The sequence below is a fragment of the Pezoporus flaviventris genome, unplaced genomic scaffold (genome assembly GCF_033815535.1).
Source record: "Pezoporus flaviventris isolate CSIRO_AGI_PZ_B2104156 unplaced genomic scaffold, CSIRO_AGI_Pfla_v1 ptg000056l, whole genome shotgun sequence".
In the NCBI taxonomy this organism is placed as follows: domain Eukaryota; kingdom Metazoa; phylum Chordata; class Aves; order Psittaciformes; family Psittacidae; genus Pezoporus; species Pezoporus flaviventris.
Genome location: NW_026892604.1, coordinates 813,659 through 838,409, shown reverse-complemented (window position 1 = coordinate 838,409; position 24,751 = coordinate 813,659). Strand labels below are relative to the sequence as shown.

At 42.5% G+C, this 24,751-nt stretch overlaps 1 protein-coding gene across 1 annotated transcript in view; it reads right to left on the bottom strand.

Moving 5' to 3' along the window:
* GPT2 (glutamic--pyruvic transaminase 2) overlaps positions 1-18,180 on the bottom strand; it is a 29,469-nt gene extending 11,289 nt beyond the window's left edge. Inside the window, exons 1-4 of the mRNA XM_061469332.1 lie at positions 17,501-18,180; positions 5,141-5,230; positions 2,995-3,103; positions 653-786 (exon numbers count right to left, since the gene is read on the bottom strand). Of these exons, the coding sequence (XP_061325316.1) occupies positions 653-786; positions 2,995-3,103; positions 5,141-5,230; positions 17,501-17,833 (666 nt within the window). The 5' untranslated portion in view covers positions 17,834-18,180. The remainder of the gene's footprint in view (positions 1-652; positions 787-2,994; positions 3,104-5,140; positions 5,231-17,500) is intronic.
* Positions 18,181-24,751: the final 6,571 nt, after the last annotated feature.

The following is a 24,751-nucleotide window of genomic DNA, read 5'->3' as shown; positions in this document are numbered from 1 at the left end:
TTCTACAATCTATAAGAGGTTGCCTTAATATAAGCAAAGAACTGCCTGTTGTTCTGTGTAACGTGCCTGTCTGTGAAAAGGAAAATTTAATAGAGACAGTTATTCCTGTCTTAATTGAGGACAAGCTCTGGACCTTGCTTAAAGCCAAAACCTCATGCTTTTTTTCCAAACAAGCTGGCTACTGAAGAGATTTTGGGGATTTTCACTGACATTTATCTGCACTAGCAGAGTTTACTAGAAAAAAGAGCTGCTGGGCTTCTCACTTCATTCTCTTCACTCACTTCTCTCTTCATTCCCACTTCTCTCTGCTACAGTCTTAGACCTTCTAATCTTCAGTGCTTACGTATATTAACCACTGAGGACACCATTGTTTAGTCTGAATGGCCCGAATCTCTCAAATTTATATTTAGGTCCCTATGCAGTTTATACAACTTTTACAAAAGGTATAAGTTAATGTATATTAAAATACTTTGTTTCCATGTGCCTGTTTCTCAGCTGGCATCTTAAATCCACATAATGTGACGTATCACATATCCACCTGTTAGACCAAACTCACTGGAGCTGTGAGACCAGATGTTCAGCAGAGACCTGTATTTCCAAAGGTAGCTGATAAATCACACCAAGAAGAGACAGGTTTAATTTTAACACTTACAGTAATACCATCACTTGCCCCAGTGGTAAGATATATGTTATCTGGATCTGCAGGAACCCCTCCATCTCTTCTTTCAATATATGAAGCAACATCTTCACGGATACAATTTATGCCTGGAGTGGCAGTGTAAGATCCTGTGAAAAATGAGATGAGAATTGCACAGAATGAACAATCAGATACTCTGTTTCCTAGCAAAACTCCTGAGCTTATATTGTATGAACTATTTTGTATGTATGAGGGCTTTGGACCTCAAGGATTGTTTTGTTTTGTCTTTTGGGGGGGGTCTTATTTTGTGGGTTTTTTGGGGTTGTTTTTTTTTTTTTTCAAGGAGTAGGAAACGGAGTTGGTTTGTTCACAGAACAAAAAAGTTCATTTGAAATTAGACAAATATTATCATTATTACTAAAATACAAACAAAATAAACTAGACTGGTAAAAACCAGGGTTTAAAGGCTACTCTGCAAACTGGGACAGCAGTACCATTTTGACTAACTCCCTGCTGTTTTCTTTATGTTGAAAACCACTGCAGAATATCAACCAACACCTATTTAACTAATGGGAGGAAGGCAAAGAGGTAGCATGTGAAGGAGAACGTCCTTTGGACTGACCTTAGCACAAATCGATGACAAAAATAAAATTTATATGTGCACTATGAAAATAATGCAATACCATTTTCTCCCACAGTCTGAAACTCCAAAAATCTTAAACTGCTTCTCTCTCCCCCCCCCCCCCAGCCTCTCCCACAAGTGCTTTTGAGTTACTTGTATCAGAAATGTTTAGGATCACCCCAATCTATAGGCCTTGTGCAGTTTACAGAGCACAACTAGTAATCTTAAATAAAGCAAGAAGTTAGATGCCTGTGTACATCATTGCTGAGTGTGTGCAATAAAGCGTAAAAATAAGCCTAAGCCAAGGTGAAGAATGGATTCAAGCTATGAAGCTTACAGCTGATGAAAAACAAAGTGACAAGTGTACATCTAATTTAGAAGACTGTCATGAAGCTGTAGAATCTTCTGTACTCACTGGGTGGAGTGGAATAATTTTGCCTGACTTAAATTTTATCGCTCAGTTATATGCTAGTAGTCTGCCGAATAATACTTCTGTGAAAGCATAATTCATCAAGACAAAGAACCATGGGACAAAATGGTAATTAAGGGCACAAAGTTCCCTGATGTCCTAAACATTTACTTTTATGGGACTAAGAGTTATATTGGGTCTATGCATGGGTCTCTGACCACGGCTAGGAGCTGCTGTTAAAGCAGAACAAACCTAAGCTGTCATTCTGTCTTGTGCTCCATTAAGCATTGAGTCCCATGATTCAGTGAGGATATACAGAAGACCTGAACTCAGTTTTCAGGTCTTGTACTCTTAATTGTATTCAACTGATAGCTTTGATCAGAACCCAACTGTCTGCACTGTAGAATGTAAATAAATAAACCCAACCCAAAAAAATGCATGTGCACATATTAGATATATTTACGAGAGGGGCAAATTTGTCAACTGTCTGGAAAGACATGACAGTTATCCTACATGAAAAGTAACTGTTGTCAAAGAAATCCCAGAGTATTGATTGAACACAACAGCTGTTGAGGACATATCTGAGCCGTCATACGTAGGCTGGGAGTAGCAAGATGCAATACTACAAGTAGAGTTTTGCCAAATGAAAGTTCACTGGTATTGAGGTTATTTAGTTCATATCCAGAGGTCAAGACATTCATATTAACTCTGCAGCGAAGACATTTAAGGAGGCCAATATAGGTGTGGGAACAACGCTTCAAATAGCTTGCGCGTATCTAGTGAAGCCACTTTTCTGTTGGATGGTTTTTGAAAATAAAGTTTTATTAGAACACAACACATCAAGCTACATGGTAGGATCAGGTTTTGTCCTTTGCTTTTTCCCAAGAAAGCAAATATCTCCTTCTCAGCCATAAAGAGAACAGTAGTAAGATGTCAGGCTAACAAGACAGTGATAGGTGTCACCTCCAATCAACTGCACATCCACTTGCCTCAGACTACGTGTTTATGGAGTGCTGTACAGAGGCTGATAAGCAACTGAGATCAAGAGAAGGGGCTGATGCATGATACTAGAGACAGGGAGGGTGGAGAGAAGACATAAAGCAATACAGAGACCAGTAAGATCTACAGTGGTTTTAGTTTTCAAAAATTTGCGCTGTTAGTCACTGCTTATCTATCAGTAAGCCACACCATGAACTCTCCCCCTATCATTTTGTTCTAGACTTGTAATCCTATAAAATATGATTAAGAAATTTCAGCACTGCAGATACTGAAACTACCTTGTTGATTCTAATACCAACAGGAACAACTAAAACTTAAGAGGCTTACCTAAGCTGTTTCCTCCACAACCCTGCAAGATCCGTCTGGCTCTCTTTTTGGCATCTTCTGGAAAACTTGGGCTGTCCAACAGGTTTGGGTATGTACACAGTGCTACTACCTAAAGTGCCAAGAAAATGTAAATTGGCCACTTCTCAATGGTTATTTTAAGTTGGTAATACTAATGTTAACCTTCCTTGGAGATGAAAATCACAAATCCTAGCTAATTTAAAACAAAGGTTATTGATGAAGAGTTTGCAGTTATTTTGTTAAAGATAGTGCTTACAGAACTGAAGAAATCTTATTGGGTTCCAAGTTCTGTTCATAAGAAGTTATAGAATTATTAACTATTAGTATTATGAACAGTGAAGACTGGAGTCCAGGTGAGCTATGCATAGCTCAAATACATTAAAACACAGCTGATTACTCATGTTATCTCTAAACAGCGCTATCCTCCACTCTTCGTGAATTACTAGCCTGTTTTATTGACATGAAACTGTCATGGTATAAGCCCAGCCTGCAGCTCAGAACCACGCAGCTGCTCACTCACTCCCCCTTTCTTCCCCTGGCTCCTGGAGGGATGGGGAAGAGAAGCGAAATAATGGAAGTCCTATGGGTTGAGCAGTAAGAACAATCCAGTAACTAAGGTATAATACAGAATCACTACTGCTACCACCAATAATAATGATTATAAGGGGAATAATGAGGGGAGAGAATAGAATTACTCACCACCTGCTGAACAATACCCAGCCCGACCTGAGCAGCAATCAGAGCCTTCCAGGTAATTCCCCCCAGTTCTACATCCTGGGCACGATGCGCTGTGGTACAGAATACCCCTTTGGCTAGTTTGGATCAGGTGTCCTGCCTCTGCTTCCTCCTAGCTTCCCCTCCTCCCTGGCAGAGCATGAGACTCAGAAAGTCCTTGGTCAGAGTAAACATTACTGAGCAACAACTAAAACCATTGGTGTTATCAGCGCTGTTCTCAGGCTAAAGTCAAAAACCAGCTCTGCACCAGCTACTAAGAAAAATGACTGCTACTGCTGAACCCAGGACAGAAACCACGAGTTTAAAATGGAGCAGAACTGAGAAATACGATTGAGTTTTGAAGCCCCAGTTGCATGTTCTAATAATCCTTCCCAAAAATAACTTATAGTTATTACTATATTGGATTTCTGTGAAATAATTAAAAAATAAGGGGTGATATAGAACATAGTCAAAGTAGATACATGACCTAGCAGAATTAAGTTTATGAAGGAATGTAAGACACAAAGAACCTGTATCTACAGATCTGAGATCAGCTGAATTTGTTCCAGGCTCTCTCTCATTTTTATGCTTACATGGTGTAAGACAGATAGGCTGTTGTTATCTTGTGGGACAGTGACTGAAGAATTAATTCACACAATCATGGAAAGGAAGAATTTCCCATTTACACATTACTTTATTTAATAACACTGGATCTGAATAATTTGTAAGAAGCTCTGGTCTTCCTAGTTTGCTGACAATTTTGCTGTATAGCTCAATTTTATAATCTCATCACCTGGACTCCCAGTTTGATAGGGCTTCAGTTTCTCTTAGAACTCTGAATTTACATTATTATAGACTGGATTTTACATGTGTGTCTAAGGGATGTTCAGTAAATAGCGTAAGACTAGTTTTAAACCTTGCTTGTGTTTTAGGAATAATACACAAAGGTGAGTTTTATTGTAGTCTTTCCTATATGTTAACCAAACAGAGGTAAAATGTGCAAAATCAGCAACAGTACAACTAGTTGCACCCACTTGTGTGCAGCTCTTAAACTGTCAGATGAAGAAAAAGCATTTGCTTTTTACTTTGAAGATAATCACTTTCTTTTTTGAAGTAAATGCATTATTGATAATGAATGCACAGACTGATAACATAGGAAAAGTGGCAGAAGAATGTATGGTTGGGGAATAATATGAAATGTAAGGAAAGATACTGTGTTGAAAGAGGACACTCAGCAAGCAAGGTATAGGACTTCAGCTCAGAAATCAAAATATCTAATTCTTTACAAAAGAACTATGTTAAGTCTAAGTGCATGTAGGGAATCCTTTATGTTCACACACACACCAGACAGATTTTAAGGCATTCCTGGTAATCTAATAAAAAATCAAAAATAATTATTTTATAATATCCTTACCTGACGGAGGAAGGTGATTGGCCTCTGTCCCATTGCATGTGCATCTCCAATGTTGGCTTTAATTACCTCAGTAAAAGGTTTTTTGATTCCCTAAAAAGAGATCATTCCCAGTGCATTGTTAGGGATGACGCAGAGGATAAGGAATTCCTCTTTTTTGGTATCTGTCATATGACTGTAACTAAAGAGTGCCTAATCCCAGAACAAATAGAGTGCTTAATGTAAAGCTTAACACATTTTTTATACGTTGCTGTATGTTTTACAGAAAAAAATGCTCACCTTTAGGGCTTTCTAGAGTACAACCAGTAATGCTACTGCTTGTTTTCTGTTTAGATTAGATATTATGTGATGACCCCATTTTTCCATACATACATGTTTTACAAAATATATCATAGTGAGGCCCTATAAGAAAAACAGCAGAAGTGCTAAATAATCACCATGAATACTTAAAAGCTGCTTAATCTCTGAAATCTGAATAGACAGCTATTTGTGCTATGAAGGACTGGATACATCATGAAAATAGAGGAAAAACAGCTGATGACAGTTGATCAGCTATCAGTGCTCTTTAAAAAGCAAAATTAAGGGGAAAAAAGACAAGGAACTGACTGGTAGGAAAAAACCAAACACACCACTGATTTAAAGAAAAAAGATTAACTGAAAGGAAAAGCCAATATTACAAGATGAATAAAGGAGACAGGCAAAAACAAATGTATAGCTTTTCTAATATATATTTAAGTATGAGTGATAGGAGAAAGGCCTTCTAACAGTAACAGATTTTTCATGTGGACTAATGAACTGCAGAACTAGACTGATTCATTTTCTGTACACAACTACCTATAACATCCTGCTCTGGCTGTGGACTCAACTCACAAAGCCTTTTTCTGGCCTTTATATTTACAGCAAGTTATTGGATTTGGATATAGAACATGTGGCTTGCAAGCCTTAACTAATTTTTGCTTTTCTACCATGGCTTATGTGTTAAGACTTCTATGACAGATCAGAACGCAGATGTGCAAAGGTAACAATCACCAAAATATTAATAGCCACTAAGGATGCAAATTCCCAGGTATATCAAGATTTGGGCATGTACAGCTGTGTAATGTGGCTGAGAGGTTATGAGATAATGTGAATCAAATCCTCACTAAAGATCCAGTCCATCATTTAACTGATAGCATTTAGGTTTTTTCTTTTGAAATTAAATAGGTAGTTAGAAATGGCATTATGACAAGACAGCTGACTCAAAAAGGTAATTTTTACTTTGAAAGGGACAGAAGCACCCATCTGTTGGCCTGACCCGGTCTCAAGGGTGGTGTGTTGCCTACCAGGAGCACGGATCAGGGATGTTGCAGAGAGGCTGCCTGCTCTAGTAAGTCCCACAGACTATTACCCACTTCTGGTGATACATGTAGGTGCTAGACATATAGATAGTAGCAGCCTGGGGAACATAAAGAAGGACTACAGAGCCCTGGGAGAGGTGGTTAGGGCCTCTGGAGCTGATTGATTGCCTTTTCATCAGTTCTCCAGGATACAGGGGAGTACCCTAAAAAGGCTAGGAGGGTTGGCCAGGTTAATAAATAGTTAAAAGGGTGGTGTCATAGTCAGGGGTTTGGGTGTCTTGAACATGGGACCCAAGTTTGTAGGCCAGGTCTACTGGGGGCTGGTGGAGCTGCTGCTGAAGAAGGGAAAGAGCAGTTTTGGTAGAAGGCTTGCCAGACTGGTCAAGGATACTTTAAACTAGATGTGTTGTGGGAGGGGGGCATCATTCCATCCCAACACACCCACTCAGATGCCAGCACCTATAATAAATGCTTGGAGCAATGTAGATATTCCAGCCGCTCCAGCCAATGAGCTGGCTTCATTTGGAGCTTGGCTCAGATGCCTCTATACAAACACCTGCAGCATGGGAACAAATAAGAGGAATTAGAGGTGTGTGCACGTCTACAGGGGTGTGATATAATAGGCATCACAGAAACATGGTGGGATGGCTCCTATGACTGGAGTGTTGGAATGGAAGGTTACAGGCTCTTCAGAAAAGAGAGGCCCGGAAGGTGGGGAGGGGGAGTTGCCCTTTAAGTTAGGGACTGGCTGGAGAGTATGGAACTCTGTCTGGGGACAAGTGAGCAGTCAACAGAGAGTTTGTGGGTCAGGGCTAAAGGGAAAATAGCAATGGGAGACATTACTGTGGGGATCTGTTATAGACCGCCTGATCAAGAAGAACCTGTGGTTGAAGCGCTCTACAGACACATAGGAGCAGCCTCATGCTCACAGGCCCTTGTTCTCATGGGGGACTTCAACCACCCTGACATCTGTCGGAAGGACTGTACGGCCCAGCGCAAGCAATCCAGGAGGTTCCTCGATTGTGTGGAAGACAACTTCCTTCTGCAAGTAATAGAGGAGCCGACAAGGAGAGGTGCCATGCTTGCCCTCGTGCTCACCAGCAGGGAAGGGCTCGTTGGAAATGTGATGCTCCAGGGCAGCCTTGGATGCAGCAATCATGAGATGGTTGAATTTGAGACCCTCAGGACAGTGAGAAGAGCGTGCAGCAAGCTCACTGCCCTGGACTTCAAAAGAGCAGACTTTGGCCTCTTCCGGAACCTGCTTAGTAAGGTTCCATGGGATATAGCCCTAGAGGGCAGGGGTGACCAAGACTGTTGGTTGATATTCAAGGATCACCTGCTACAAGCCTAGGAGTGTTGTGTCCCAACTAGAAGGAAGTGCAGCAGGAGGGCCAGGAAACCTCCTTGGATGGATAAGGAGCTGCTGAGGAAACTTCAAAGGAAGAAAGAGGTTTATAAAAGGTGGAAACAAGGACAGGTGGCCTGGGAAGAGTACAGGGATGTTGTCCGGGAAGCTAGGGACCAGGTTAGGAAAGCTAAGGCCCAGTTAGAATTAAACTTTGCTAGGGATGTGAAAGGTAACAGGAAGGGATTCTAAGGTACGTAGCAAATAAAAAACAGACTAGGGACAGCGTAGGCCCCCTCAGGAAGCTCTCAGGAGAACTAGCTACACAGGATTTGGAGAAGGCTGAGGTTCTGAAGGACTTCTTTGCCATGGTCTTCACTGGCAAATGCTCTGACCGCACCACCCAATCTTCAGAGGTAGATGCAAGGACTATGAGAATGAAGACGTCACCTATTGTGTGCAGTTCTGGTGTCCTCAACATAAAAAGGACATGCAACTGGTGGAACAAGTCCAGAGGGTGGCCACAAGGATGATCAAGGGACTGGAAGCACCTCCCGTATGAAGATAGGCTGAGAAAGTTGGGGCTGTTCAGTTAGGAGAAGAGAAGTCTGCGTGGAGACCTCATAGCAGCCTTCCAGTATCTGAAGGGAGCCTATAGGGATGGTGGGGAGGGACTCTTCATTAGGGACTGCAGAGACAGGACAAGGGGTAATGGGTTAAAACTTAAACAGGGGAAGTTTAGATTGGATATAAGGAGGAAGTGGTGAAGCACTGGAATGGGTTGCCCAGGGAGGCTGTGAACGCTCCATCCCTGGCAGTGTTCAAGGCCAGGTTGGACAGAGCCTTGGGTGACATGGTTTAGTGTGAGGTGTCCCTGCCCATGGCAGGGGGGTTGGAACTAGATGATCTTAGGGTCCTTTCCAACCCTAACTATTCTATGATTCTATAGGCTTAAATTTAGCAGGAATTGAAAAAAAAAAACAAAAACAAACCCATGTCAACATTCACTTACAATAACTGAGAATGAGACAGAGACTCCATCATGTCATTTGCTTTTATGTTTGCTGATCTGAGTGCTTAAAGAAGAGTTGTATTTCAATCTTAAATAATGAAATTAGAACAGGGATGCCAGATAAAGATTACAGGTATCTGAAGCTGAAGTTCAGTAATTTTTGAGCAGAGCAAAGCAAGCAGCTAGAAATAGGTTCTTTTCAAACTATACTACTGGGGTCTACTGATACCCCAACTTTGTTTCATTTTAATTAAAAAATAAGCAGGAAAAGATAGATAAATGTAAAAGGAGAACAAATTCAATTTGCTGAAAGTTAAGAAAAATTCCCACAGCTTGTGTTTGCATTTGGTCCTTCTTATAGCAAACAGAATCAGTCTCACTAGATTTGCATAGCAAAACAAATTTAGTAAATTGTAAGGGATACTTTCTTTGCCTTAAATTAGGCAGTCTAAAAAAATACAGCAGTTCTCAGCAATAGATGAAATAGAAATACCTCATTTTACCAAATTAAAACCAGAACAAACCTCTCACAACATAGATAGATTATGCTAGGCAAATAAGATGCGTTTTGCACACAAATAAATACTATTGAGATCTGCAATAAAAAATAGCTGCTTTTTTGGTTAGTGAAATGCTGAAAGGTACCCCGCTTTTCATACGCACCTGTTGAGTTTTTATAGTGGTATAGCCTTTACAACAAGGAAGCAGACCTTTCACAGCTGATTGACATGGATACCATGCAGATCTCTGCTAGTGCATAACTTGGGTTTATGCTATCATGCCTTTGGGCATCTACTGCAGGTATATAGTCAGCACTTACTGCATAAACCCCACACTACCTTTGCTACTAAAATCATTGATCTGGAGAAAATAACAACATACATACTAGTTATCTTACTGTAAAATCTTGGTTGAGAAGGAGCAATGAGGTTTTCTGTGCTATACACACTGCTCCTACATACCCGCTTAAAGGCCTGTGGTCCTCTTGACTAACTTGTATTTCTTAGTCTCAGCTACAAGAGGTAAGGCCTTTTTTGTCTTTCAAAACAGAGATATGTTTTTAAATAACTGGGGCCTTTGCCTTCCCTGACATGCATTAATATCAGTAATTGTTTAGAACTGTTTTCACAGGATTCACTATATCCCCTTCTTAGTGAAACCTAGAAAAAAATGGTTCTGACTGCTTAGTTTTTCTCTCACGTTCTTCTCTTACTTGATTCCCAGTGTTTCTCTGGAAAAGAATATCAGCAGTTGTACAGATTTATGTTTGATTCCTCCAGAATAAAAAATTCCATCTTAGTCTTTCAGAAAGAAGGAACAGGAAACAATAAAAGGCAAGAACAAGTGTTGAAAGTTAATGAGTCAAAGTTTCAAAGCAAATCAGAAGCTGGCATCAAGGGAAGTCTAGATGTGCCTATGACTTCGCAGATGAGTTCAAGGTGGAATTCACTCAAATCCTTAAAACAGAGTGGCATTAGTCAATGGTTGCTTGTGTCAGTGTTTTTCCTGCGGTGATGGCATTAGTGTGCACAAGTATCCAAGGGAAGATTAACATCAAATACTTTTTGGAAGATGTGTGAAGGAGGAAGCATGAATGTAATGTTGATAACCTCAAGTTGTAGAACAGTTGGAAACGTACTTCAACAGGACATAGTTTGTTAGGGCAAGATTTATTTCACTGTAGAACTCTAAGCAGTCTTTGACCACGTCAGTGACATGCCTGTGCCAAGACAATTTATATCCCTGACAAGCCAAGGAACATACAGGGGGACAGAAACTAGTCCATTAAATTGTTTTGCTTTCTTCTAGTGATAGAGAGCTGCCCTACATTCTCCCCCATACATTCACTCACATATGCTGCCTCTTACATTCTCTCTCTCTAGAGTTTGACCAGACTTTCAAGGTGTGTTGTTGAGGCAGTCTGACTGGATTGTAACTGCTCTCTGTCAGCAGGCAGAGATTTGGAAAACTGAAGCTTGCAGAACAAGAGCTCTAATAACAAACTTGGGAGCAGTAAGTACCAGATTGATATTCATGTCTGCTGAAGAGGGTATGAATCAAATGAAGGAGAAAAAACAATCCCCAGCCCTTCAAAAAAAAAAACCACTGCTACAACTTTCTGCCTTTCGTGGCACCTCATACTGTCCTAACATTATTCATCCTCATCTTGGGAATGAAGCCAATCTGCTGCCATTCTTTTTAAATTTTAAGTGAAGGGACTAATTGTAATAGCCATTTTAACTGCTGAAAAAGCCATCTTGCACATTTAAATTCAGTTGTAAAGTAGAAAATACAAAAATGCTTTTGTTTTTTTGGTTTGTTTTTTTTCAGTTGCTGTCTTCTTGATAACGAAAGGATTTTAATTGAATACAGGATTCTTCCCAGATTTGGAATAAGTTCTTTGGAGATCAGTTTCTTCAGCAGTTAGTTCTGTCACTCTCCTCAGAGGAAATGCAGTCTTTTAAAGAGACATGATGAAAAGCCTGTGAAACCTGAAGCAGGTCAGACAGGATTATTTAACAACTGTGTCAATGTTCTAACTATCGCAGAAAGCTGGGAGAAGGGATTTTCATATGTGAACCAGAATTCATTGGTGCAAAGTCAACACAAACGTTACGTAGATAACCAGGTTTAGGGAAGCTTACCCTAGACATCCCCACAGCCTCAACAAACCCATCAGGCCCAGAGTACCATAGGAAGTGATGAGCTGTCTCTCAAGGAGAAAGTCACCAGAAAGTCTGCAGAGAGGCTTGCGTGATTTGGATTTGATAATGACAATAGGAAAGAACTGAAAATTCTGAAAAAAATCTAAAAGAAAACTGGAGGAGGCCATAAAAATGTGGGGTGCTTTTAATCCCAGAAGAGCAACACGGTATTTCAGCTATTTCTAAAGTTCAGAATTCGTTCACTCTTGGCTGCTTCTCGTTTCATTTTCATTGCCATTGTTTTGTGACTCATTTTAATGGTTATGAGGCAATAACATCACACTATGAAACACTGTGCTATTTCCTTAGCACAAGCTGAGTCTGTTATGCTGTGACTTGCACAAACAAGCTGTATAATAAGAGTGCCGGCAAAACTGTAGTTGAGATCTACACTGTAGTAGCCAAGTTGCTTGCTTTTTTTGTGCCCCCTTTATTAAAGGGCCAAGAAAGCACTACCCAGAGGCTCTGAACTAATGGGAGCTTGAAGGCCTGAATTAGCATTCCGATCTTTTTATTAAAACAGCTCACAGCAGAAAAAATAAACCTGACCTGCTCACCGCAGAGTAAGGCTTTGAGTTTGTGTTACGCATGTGTAATTCAAGCTGAAATGAGCTGTTGCTGGAATGAAGGAGAAAGCACATGCTGGATTTTGACTTGAAATGGCAGTGATGACTTGCAGGCCCTCTAATATCAAATGAGAAAATCAGTAGAGCTGACCATTAATTGACAGATATGATTCAGAGAATTTGAAACAAGACTCAAGTCCTCAAGTTACTTCTGCTTTCTACAGTGTTAAAAGTGCATTTACGTTTAAAGTTTTGCCTATATGAATAGAGCTCTTGATTTTAATGTGACTGCAAATGTCAGCATTAAAATAATGATCATTAGAAGGAGATTAGACAGTAGGACCCCCTTAAATTGAAAACCTATGTGAAAAGGGCTGTTTTGGAATAGATTCTGTTACTGTATTCAACACGAAAAAATAAGTATCTGGATCTTGTGGACTGTGTGCTTTTGAACATATGATTTTGGCAACTGTACTCTTATAACTGATTTTCCTCATCTTCATCTGCAGTAGTTTCACCCTGCTAAAAAATGTGGGGTTTACTACAGATTCTCTTCCATAAGCAACATGTGCAGGCCACTGAGGAACAACAATTCTGTCTTAATGAGGTCATAGCTCTTGCCTGGAAGATATTTTCTCAGCGTGCGTGCAGGCACGTTTTCAAGGCAGGAAATTATGCTATAGCAATTTAAACTTTACTGGGTGTACCAGTCAATCTTGTATCTTTTTCTTGGCATGTCAAATTATATTTCTGCATGTTATGCTCTAAACTGTGTTTTATCTTTCCACAACTCTCAGGGACATGGTCCTCATATTCACAATGAAGTCTGGATTCTAAGTCAGATTTTTTTCTATTCAGTTTAAAAGCCTGAAGAATTAGTAAAAACCAAAGTTAAAAAAAAAAAAACAAAAACAAAAAACAAACAAAAACCAGTCTACAGTCGTTTACCCAAAACACTTTTGCAAAAGCTGCTAGAGCTACATAAGTAAAAGGGACTTGGGTAGTTTTATTATCTAAACAGAAATGTAGGGAGTGAACCAGTGACTTTAAGAGTAAACATGCAATAGGAATCTCTTTGCAATAGTAACGCAAATTAAAAACATGATCACAGGAGATGAGTGTACAGCAAAGTAAGTCAGACTAGAGTGGCTGTTCAGCAAAAAAAAAAAAAGGGCTTCAGTGTGTAGAGACACCATAACTGGGCAGGAAAGGCACCTAAATTCAGACTCTGTGGTGGAATATTCTAACAACCTGTGCTGATCTGAAGGAACTCTCTAGATGCTACCAGTGTATCTCTGCATACATTCCACCCCTCTACCCCTTTCTGCCCTATATCTTTGCTTCAGTAACTTTAGTTTTGAACAGGGACCTAATGTTATGTGACTTACACTAAGCCAGGCAAAGCTTCCAACATTACATGAGCTGACTTGTAGATCCAGAGGTGCTGTTTAATATGCACATGCCTTGCAAGCATGTGTAAGCCAACTTAACCTGGCATAGAATTTGACATTATGTAAAAGCTAAGCAGGAAATGGGGACAAAAGGAAAGTATAAGTGAAGAGAGATGTCAGAGTAACAGATAAGAAAGGACTTTACATAGTAAGTCACTTAAAATTAGCATGAATGCAAAAGTAACAAATCAGGCATGTGTGCTGCCCATGTAAAGACAAAGCTACCCTGTTATCACTGATGAAGTAAAAAGAAATGCTCTGTCCAAAGGTGACTTTCTTGCACTGAATTCATGTTCAGGCTAAAATTTCTAATCTGAAATGTAATTAAAGTCAATACTTGAATTGGTGGCCATCTATTAGCAAGTCTAAAACAAAGGGGTAAAAAACAAAACAAAAGAAAACACCATCATTTAAGTTCTATTGAGAATATAATTATTTATTAAGATACGCCTGTGCTCTAGCTTACTTTAAAAAGTTCCTAGAAACAGCAAGGAAAATATCTCCATATGTTCTCTATCACCTTAGTAAACCAGAATCAGCTGATTATTACTATTAGCAAAGAGAAAATCAAGTTTTCACGTTTGAAAGATTAATGCAATTTCAAAATTGTAACAAAAATATTCAGAGAAGTGATTCAATGAAAATTTCCAGCTGGAAAGACTTAATGTAGATCAAAACCTTCATTTTCCACCTACATGAATACAGGTTAGAGGCCAACAAAACTCATGAGGTCCAAGTACAGCATGCCTCATCTGTACTCCTGAGCAATTAATCGTACTCTTCTTTAATAGAGTACTCTAATTTGTCACCTACATTGCCTTAATCCTGAGCTCATTATTCAAAATCAGTGCTTCAATTTTATTTACTTTTTTAAGGAACTATCCCTTCAATTGCCTAGTCAGCAACTTCTCAAGTAACATTTTAGCCCTTATTCTCTGTGCACTGTGGAGTTAGAGCTCCTTTTGTAATCATATGCAGGTAATATAGGAAAGAAGCAAGTCCCAGATAGAATAACAGAGGAACTGCTATGTAGAATCCAAGACAGCAGAACCAAACTCAAAGATGAAAGTTTACACTGTGCAAACAGCTTTAAGTAACTTATATAGCCTGCATGACAAGCTGTTGTAAGTTACACATGAATTACATCTAATTGAATTGAACCAAGTTTAAACAGGAAGCGCCTTTAATGTATCCAGTTAGACAATGTCTGCATTTCAGATGCCTTTAGTTTGGGAACAAATGATTCAAAGGCACCTAGGCAGAACAGGACAAATGCAGATTTACCATCATTGTTTCACCTCTCCCAGCTCTTGCTACCAGCAGTCATGGCAGTGGAGTCCATGCTCTCATGCCTGAGATCTCCTTCCCCATCATATGTAGTAGAATTGCTATGGGGCATCAGTTTTGCTGTCAGTGAAGAGTAATCATGGATCTAAAGATGCTGTGCAGCACCACTCTTCTCTGACAACCACTTCAGCCTCTTTATCAGGCAGTGTCAGTTCTGCTGCTGACTGATGTAACTCTATGAGCTTAAGGCTGAGAGGGAAGAAATAAAGTAGTTGCCCAGTTTCAGTTAAAAGTAATCAAATAAGTGGTACTTACTTACCTGTGATCACACAGATGTCAGGTTTAGACCAAAATATGGACATTTAGACAATCTACAATATTTCAGTTATAAGGAACCCAGGTACTCCTCAAGGCTGTTTACCAGGTTGATTAAACATTAGGAGTAACAATATATCAGAAAGGCAAAGGGGAATGACTAACTTGAGCAGTGTGGAAGAAAATAAAGTCTTCAAGCTGCTTCATTAAGTTCATTAGTGTTCTCTACAGATCCATCATAACTTTCACAGCAGTACTCTCCTCCTTCCCTGCCAGCCAGGAAGGTTTTTGCCAAGCATAATCATATGTCTGCGTGCTGGTAGCCATTGATAATGGCTACCAGCCATTATCTACTCTGGAAAATGCACCCACTAGGGAACCTAGTTGTATAAAGACAATGACACCTTTATAAACAAATTTTACAGCAAAAATCAAACGTTATGAAATGAAAACTCCATCACCACTTCGAAGTTTTTAAGCAGAATTCTAAAAAAGCTGGTTCTAATAATTACTAAGGTAGACATCGGATAATGGCTACCATTATCCGATGAGAATGGTTCACAAAATAACAACTTTTAAATGGAAAATGCCAGGTAGGCGAGCACAAAACTGCCACAATCATCTTTTAGTAAAGTAACTGCCAATGACTTGTTCTTGCAATTGTTAAAAAGTGCACAGAAGCTTATTTATTGTCTTTGCAGTGACTCAGCTGGTAACTGAAGTAAACAGGGAAGTCGGGAGGAACTAGTGGAGATCGTATTATATTTGTTTTGTCAAGTACTATTTCTTGCCCGGTGGGGTTAACTTGAAATCAAATATACTCAGCAAGAACATGGGAGGATTTCATACTCTGGAAAATGCACCCACTAGGGAACCTAGTTGTATAAAGACAATGACACCTTTATAAACAAATTTTACAGCAAAAATCAAACGTTATGAAATGAAAACTCCATCACCACTTCGAAGTTTTTAAGCAGAATTCTAAAAAAGCTGGTTCTAATAATTACTAAGGTAGACATAAGTAACTGATGTATGTAATATGCAGTGAGGTGACAACATGCTTCACCTTCTAAACCAAGAGGAACCAAGTAGCACAAAGACCAAAGAATTAAAATAAACTCTTGATAGCATTGCTATGGCACTGCTTTTGCTTAAAGCAATGAAAATGGTCTTGCAGTAGCAAGGCCTTCTGAAACAGTGAAGGCAGGGAATAATATTTGCAACCATAAAAAAATCAGCTTGACAAAAGCTTTGTTCAAACCAAAATCCAGTGAGTTCTTGCGCTGCCAGGTTAGGCAACAGTATTGACAGCACAAGCCCAAAGCTATGCGTGCATTGCTAAGGTCTGGGTTTCTCCAATGCTGGCGTAAAGAATAGGAAAAAAAACTGAAGAACAAAATACAAGCATTGACCGATTTGCTTTATTTAGTACTTTCTGGCCCAGACCCTCAGGAGTATCTTGTGTCAGGCTTTATTGCCTGATACAGCACTAATTACCTACAACTTTGGGCTGTGTTTGCGCTCCACAGGCTTGTCCCCATAGTACCTCAACTCCTGCAGTGAAGAAAACACCAGCACAGTATTGGTGGTCTCCACAGAAAGCACTAGCCTCCCAGGTCTGGAAAACCCAGAGAGGTGTTGAATGTGCCAGAGGAGCCCAGGAAGAGCTGGGCCCACTTCACACATTCCAAGCCCGCCAGTATAGCCCCAGTGAAGGCAGCATCTCTGAAATGCTCTTGAATGTTTTAAAGGCTCTGTCATAGAATCACAGAATCAACCAGGTTGGGAAAAACCTTTAAGATCAAGTCCAACGGTCCTCCAAGCACTGCCAAGGCCACCACTAAACCCTATCACTGAGGGCCTCGTCTACACGGTTTTTGAACACCTCCAGGGATGGAAGCTTGCCAGTCACTCTCTTGTATAACCGGTGGACGTAGGACTGCTCTGACCAAAAGGTCAGAGTAGCTGAAGAAATGTAAACATTGCGTTGTGGGGGAGTTTGCCTGATGCAGCTCGTGACACCGGATCTACAGCAACCGAAGGGCGGCTTTCTTTGCTTTGGGCTTCTCTTCCCTCCAACCCCCCACCCCCGAGTGTCCCGCAGGGGAGGGCACGGGGCCTGCCTGGGGAGGGTCGGAGGCCGGCACAAGGCACCTCACCGCCGTCCCCCGCGGCCTTTGCGGGCCCTGTCGGGTGTCAACGACCCCGCCGAGCCCCCCGGCGCCCCAATCAGATGCAGCGGCGACCAAGCGCTGGGGGCGGGGCCCACGCGGGCGGCGGCGCGTTGGCTGCGGGAAAGGGCGGGTGTGGGGCAGGGCGACCTACCCCGCCCGGCCCCGCCTCACCTTCCGCAGCTCCTTCTCGATCTCGCCGGCTTTCAGGACGATGGGCCCTCGCACCGCGTACTCCAGTGCCTTCACCAGCGGGTTCATGGACTCCAGCGTCAGTATCTTCTCCCTGCTCGCCTTCTCATTGATCTTCACCGCAGAGGCCTTGGCAGCGCTGCTCCAGCGCACCGTCTCCTCCCGCGCCGGCCGCGGGAGCCGGGGACCCCGCGGGGGCCGGTCCGCCGCCAGCGAAGTGGCGCATCGCAGCGCCGTGTTTTTCCCACCGCTCCCCGGGTTCCAGCAGCCTAGGCTTGCCGCCGCTTGCTTAGCAGACAGCACAAACCGATGCATAGCCCTTCGGGTAGCTCCCCACGCGCGGTTAAGGATGCCGGTGCCCCTGATCGGTGCGATCTGTAATCGGGGCAGGCGAGGAAAGCGGTCAGAGCAACGCGAGGAGCCGGCACAGTCACGCCAACACGCTCGATCTCCCCATGTTCAGATCCCACAAACGTGATCGCAAGAGAGACAGCCGATTCCGCAGTGCTGCGGTGCCGCCGCGGTAACCGCAGATCCAGCTATTGCATCAGCTCCGGGCTGCAGACCCCAGCGCCCGAGCTACCGCTGCGGCTGGGACCCGCCTTACACCGTGGTCCCTGGGCACGCCGAGGCGCCGGCTCCCAGCGCCGCGCTGCCCGGCGGGCTTTGTAGTCCCGGCGGCCCCGCGCTGCGCCTGCCCACGGCGTCAGGTGATGGGCGGGGAACGGCCGCGCCCGTAGCCCTCCCGCCGCGTCCCCGCGCGCTCCCGGCGCTGGAGGAGCCCGGGAGGGGGAGAGCCCGGGGCGTTCCGGACTGGAGCGTATCGCGGCCTCTGTGCTGCTGGCGCCGCCCGCCTGGCACCGGGCTCTGCCTTTCTCTGGGTTCGCTTTGCTGCCCCGCACTTTGAGATGGCCGCGTTGCCCCAGGGATGCTCGCGTTCCTCAGCGGCAGCGGCGGGGCCGCGCAGGGTCATCTGTAGCTGGGAGTGAGCCGGAGCCGAGCAAGCACCCGCGTCCCTCGGATGTCACCATGCCAGAGGAGCGCGTCCTCTCCATCCTCTCTCCCGCAGAAACAACCCGCTCCTCTCTCACGGTTCCCTCGTCGTTTCCGGATGATGAAAATGTTTTTACCTCTCGGGTTAAGCCCACGTTTCATAGCAAATGCTTGGAGATGTGCCATCAAACGAAAAAGCAGTAGAAGTCAGGATACAGGAGGGTAAAGGCTCTCTCTTTGCAGCTCCGGGATAGGGGGAGGCCCATCTGCCTGTCCTGGGTGCCCAGAAGACACTCCTTATTTGTGCTCAGTGGGTGGAAAAAGGGATCATTCACTCAGGAATATTCCTGTGACCTCATGTTACCTCCCTGAGCAAGAGCGTGGGCTGTAAATCGTATTTATTTATGAACTGTTTTTGTAGAACCGTCTTTCTTTTTACTCTCTCCTCATACTTGGTGAATATAGAAAACTAGCTTCCTATTTTAGGTACCTAAATTAGATGGTTTGAGACTTGGGTTCTGTTCTGTGTGGTTTGGTATCTCCCTTTGTTGATGAAGAGAAAGCAAGCTGGTTTTGCCATGTTTGATTTTATTTTGTCCCATACAGTCATATCTTCAGTCTTTTTTCTGTCTTTACTATTATTTCTAATGAGTTTCTGCTTGCCATGCTGTTCAGTTTCACAGGTAATTTGTTCCATTCCCTATTCTATTCCTGAGTGTAGTATTTTGGCTCTGCTCTGTGCCAGTTTAAAAATAATTGCTACTTCAGACCTTCAGTCAAATCATAGTTGAACTCACAGAAATGAGATGGGGTTTGTGCTTAAGGGACTGTTTGGAGGTGGTGCTGAATCCCGTTGTTTTACCCAGGAATTGTACAGATTGTACTGACATATTTTTCCTATTTACTCCTCAGCTTGTGAAGGCTGAGCAGAGTGTGTCCTTGCTTGTCCTCCCTCCAAAAGTCTGCTCAAAAAAAGACCCACTGGAACACTGTATGTTAGAAATTCAAGTTCCAGGGACAGTTTTGTTTATTTGCAGCTTCAATAACTTTCATAGAGCCATGGAAGGGTTTAGGGTGGAAGGGACCTTACAGACCATCCAGTTCCAACCCCCTGCCACAGGCAGGGACACCTTCCACTAGACCAGGTTGCTCCAAGCCCCATCCAACCTGGCCTTGAACACTGCCAGGGATGGGGCAGCCACAGCTTCTCCGGGCACCCTGTGCCAGCCCCTCAGCACCCTCACAGGGAAGAGCTTCTGCCTAAGAGCTCATCTCTATCTCCCCTCTGGCAGGTTAAAGCCATTCCCCTTGGCCTGTCCCTACAGGCCCTTGTCCAAAGCCCCTCTCCAGGTTTCCTATAGCCCTTTTAGTCACTGGAGCTGCTCTAAGGTCTCCATGGTGCATTCTCTTTTCAAGGCTGAACCAGCTCAGCTCTCTCAGCCTGGCTCCAGAGCAGAGCTGCTCCAGCCCTCACAGCATCTCCATGGCCTCCTTTGGACTTACTCCCAACAGCTCCACGTCCCTCTTGTGTGGTTGCCCCCAAAGTTGGATGCAGGACTGCAGGGGGGTTCTCACCAGAGCAGAGGGGTAGAATCCCCTCCTTCGACCTGCTGGCCATACCCTTTTTCATGCAGCCCAGGACACTGCTGGTTTCTGTCTGGAAGCACATACTGCTGGCTCATGTTGAGCTTTTTTGTTAACCATCACCCCCAAGTTCTTCTTCTCCAGATGCTTTCCACCCAGTCTCTGTATCCCAAATTCTTCTGCTTGAGATTGCCCTGACTGAGGGTCAGGACCTTGCACTTGGCCAGTTGAACTGCAAGAGGCTCTCATGGGCCCACCTCTCAAGCTCCCAGGGTCCCTCCCTATCCCATCATTTCCCTACAGCGTGTCGACCGAACCACACAGCTTGGTGTCATTGGCAGACTTGCTGAGGGCACATCAATCCCACTGTCCAGGTCACCCACAAAGATGTTGAACCAACAGTGCCAGTTGCAATACAGACCCTTGAGGGACACCACTTGTCACCTATCTCCATGTGGACATCAAGCTGTTGACTACAACAGTGCAACCATAAGCCAGTTCCTTATCCACCCAGTGATCCATGTGTCAAATACATGCCTCCCCAGTTCAGAGACAGCACATTGCAGTCTGCATCTCCTTCATACTGATTTTTACCCCGTATTTTAAATCTTTTTAACTTTGTAAATGTCAGCTTCCAGAGCCTGCATATTTTGATACTTTTCCTTTAAAGCTGCTATCAGTCATGCATCTGGAAAGCTCAATGTTGCCTGAATCTGGCTTTTTGATGGATAATTAACAAGCAGTGTCATGGTACTATTTTTCCTGGTTTGATAAAATGCAGTTCAGAAACAAAGATTTGGTAAGACTTCCCAAGGTCGTATTTACCACAAAACCAAAAACAACTGATTTTTAAGTAAGCTTTCATGAGGTCACCTGAAATGTGCAATTTATATAAAATTCTAGTGTTTACATTCAGTGTATACAAGTACACTTCCCAGACATCTTGGTCTGAGTGTGTTTCACGATTCACTAGAAGAAAGATTGAAATGGTACACAGCCAATTAAAAATCAAAGCCTAATGGATTTGGGACCACAAATTTTGCTGTGGCAAGAACACAAATAAACCTTTGCTCTTGGTCCAAACACTGCTGTTCCACCCCCAATACACCCCCCAGAAACAGCTGGCATAGCAGAAAGTTTCCAACCAGTTACTGCCACAGTATCTCTGATCTCCAGCAATCAGGAGTACAGACTGTCTCCAGCTGATAATCCAAGCAAGACCTCAGACCTTATTTGCAAATGCTGCAGTGTTGTTTGTTAGCATGTAACATAGCACAGCAGCAGTGGAACAAGAAACTAACAATCCTAAATTGTGCATTGCACGAGCTAAACATACGTTTTTGGTAAAATATCTGAATGTATATATTTGAACTTGAAATTCAATAGTCTGATTAATTTCCTAAGTTCAAAAATTCACACAAGAAATATATAGGGTGAAAAAAGCGCCTTTCCATGTTCAGTGTAATAGGAGGCAGTGTTTGTGTCATAGAGGGTGTATCTGTTGCTTTAATTATGATAAATGCATCCCCAAACATTATTGCAATGCAGATACCTTCAGGAAAGCAAATGGTGTATGATGAGTTTGCAGTGCTGAGGCAAAGTTGTGCCTATCTTCTTGATTTTTGAAGTTAGCAGCAAAGTTCCTGATGACTTCAGGAGTCAGCACTCTAGCGTCAGAGTGACTGAGGTTTTGAGCATGCCACTTACTGTGGCTTGGCATATCTACCTATCATATGAGGTGAAGAAAACTTACCTCATGAGCTGTGAAATTAATTAATGGATGTTTGTAGCAATCTTGTGTAATTATCTGTTAATGGTTAAGTCTCTTTTTGTATGTACTGACAGAAAACTTCCTTTCTCTCTCTCCTGGAGTGAGCTGCAAGCAGCACACATAATTGCAGGCTCATGCTATACTCTTCCAAGAAGATGTCTGCTTTTGCAGGTTGGCCTGTGGTGATCTACTGGCCTGATCAACAGCCAGTTTATGTATCCTGCACAAATCATATGAATACAAGCTTCAGACAGAGAAGACAAAGAAAGTGGCAAGTCTTGCTTACCAAGGGCAGGCACTTCCTTGATCCCTGTGATGCGTTTCAGCTTTAGTCATAAAGACCCAGGATGGTTTTCTTGCAGTCATAAGAAGCTAAAGTAATGGATTTCATGTTAATAGTGAGGAGCTGAAGATACAGAACAATAGCAAGTGCATAAATACATACAAGGGCAGATAGAGAGTTGGAAAAAAACCCTTGGTAAACAGAGTAACAGCTGCAGCTATATATTTCCATTTTGACAGACCTTTTGCATGGTTTAAGCCCCATAATTACAATAACGGCAACTGGAATGTGGGCTTCATGAAACCAAAAGACATTAACATTTAACCACATTTTGAAGACCCAAGTGCTTTGTAATTGAGAAATGCTCAATATTTAACTGCACTTGGAGAACAAAGTAAGCATTTGTACCACTTCAGTTTTGTTCTTGCCTGAGTTCAGAGTAATAGGATCTCAAAGCACTTGTTAGTCACAGCTTCAATTTTTCATGAAAGGACACAGAGGGTACTCAGATTACAGCTGCTCTGAAACCTACCAAGGAGAAGCATAGTAACAATATTATGTATTGCAAACTGTTATGGTTGCCAAAATTGCCAAAACCAAAATCACAGAAAACAGGATTAAAGCTTGTCTGTATAATTAGAGTAACTGTATGAACAGCTCTTAGCAGTTATATACTGTAACATTACAATTATTAAATTCATTCATGGTAACATTGCAAATATTATCATCTACTGTTTCTATTATTTGCAATTTTCCCCTGATACATTCCACTGCTGGTATGAATACCCATGTATTTTAGATGAAACATAATAATTCTCTATATAGTACTTTGTCTGTGGAAAGAATACAAACCCCACGGAATATAGCTGACTAACAATGAAGTTGTTAATTAATCAGCATGCATTTTATAACCTTGCTGACACAAGGTTGCACAGCATTTTAGGAATTTAAATTTCCAATTTGCTGCATGTTGTCAGCTCTTGGGCAAGTCTGAGACTGTGTACACTCTCAGGGGACTCCACTGAGGAGAGCCAAATGCCTCCAAATTATCTGTAGTGCTGAGCAGGAATGTAACATGTAAAGTGCTTCTCTCTCCAACTCTAATGTGGATCTATGAATTGTACCTACTTTGAGACCTTTTTCTTGTAAAATTCCAGTTGCATGCCAAAATACTGTAGTGTGCAGGAAGTTGGTGTGGCAGTGAAAAGGGGAAGGAACCCTGAGATCTCAGATCACTCAGGTCAGCTGGACTCTCATTACGATAGCAGACAAAAAGAAACCATCAGGAACAGACACTTATGCAGTCATGTGTAGCTTTTCATAAAATAGAGAAATGGTATAACTTTCGTATTTTCTAATTTTCTAAAGTCTCTTTAAATGAGTTTAAAACACATTTTAAGTTAGACTTGGTCTTGCAAAACACCACTTATTTTTGACTACCTTAAGAGGGGAGGTACATGTACCCTTAGAAATGTTTTGTTGTGGTTTTATCAGTGCTGGATTAAATCTCTGAAATGATGCAAAAGAAATAGCCTTGGCCTTCACAAACTTGAAATTAGTGTGTGTCCTGGGTTCAGCAGTAGCAGTCATGTTTCTCCTCCTTGGTAGCTGGTGCAGTGCAGTGTTTTGACTTTCGGCTCGGGAACAGAGCTGATAGAGATGTTTTGGTTTGGCCAAGGACTTTGTGAGCCTCATGCTCTGCCAGGGAGGAGGGGAAGCTGGGAGGAAGCAGAGACAGGACACCTGACCCAAACTGACCAAAGAGCTATTCCATACCACAGCACGTCATGCCCAGGATGTAACTGGAAGTGAGCTGGAAGGGCTGGGAGACTGCAGGGTTGGAGGAGGTATCGGTTGGAGCTTGGTCGGGCATGGGGGGGGGCGAGTTATCGGTTGGCTGGTGCTGAGGTGTTGTATTCTCTTCCCTTGTTATTTCCTTTATCATTATTATCACTGGTGGTAGCAGTAGTGATTTGTGTTATACCTTAGTTACTAAACTGTTCTTATCTCAACCTGTGGGAGTTGCATTCTTTTCGATTCTCCTCTCCGTCCCTCCGGGAGCAGGGGAAGGGCAAGAAAGGGGGGGAAGTGAGTGAACGAATTACCTGACTGGGTTTAAACCGCGACAGTGTGTTAATAAATTAGAGTAACAAGAAAAGCATACATCTTTGGTAAATCTTAATGATCAGTTGTCTAGCTACCACTACTACCTTACTGGCATTCACAGAAACATAGAATTATAGAATAGTTTGAGTTGGAAAGGACCTCAAGATCATCTAGTTCCACACCCCCCCACCCCCCATGAACACGGACACCTCACACTAAACCATGTCACCCAAGGCTCTGTCCAACCTGGCCTTGAACACTGCCAGGGATGGAGCATTCACAACTTCCCTGGGCAACCCATTCCACTTCCTCATCACCCTAACAGTAAAGAACTTCCTCCTTATATCCAATCTAAACTTCCCCTGTTTTAAGTTTTAACCCATTCCCCTTGTCCTATCTCTACAGTCCCTACTACAGAGTCCTTCCCCAGCATCCTTACAGGCTCCCTTCACATACTGGAAGGCTGCTATGAGGTCTCCACACAGCCTTCTCTTCT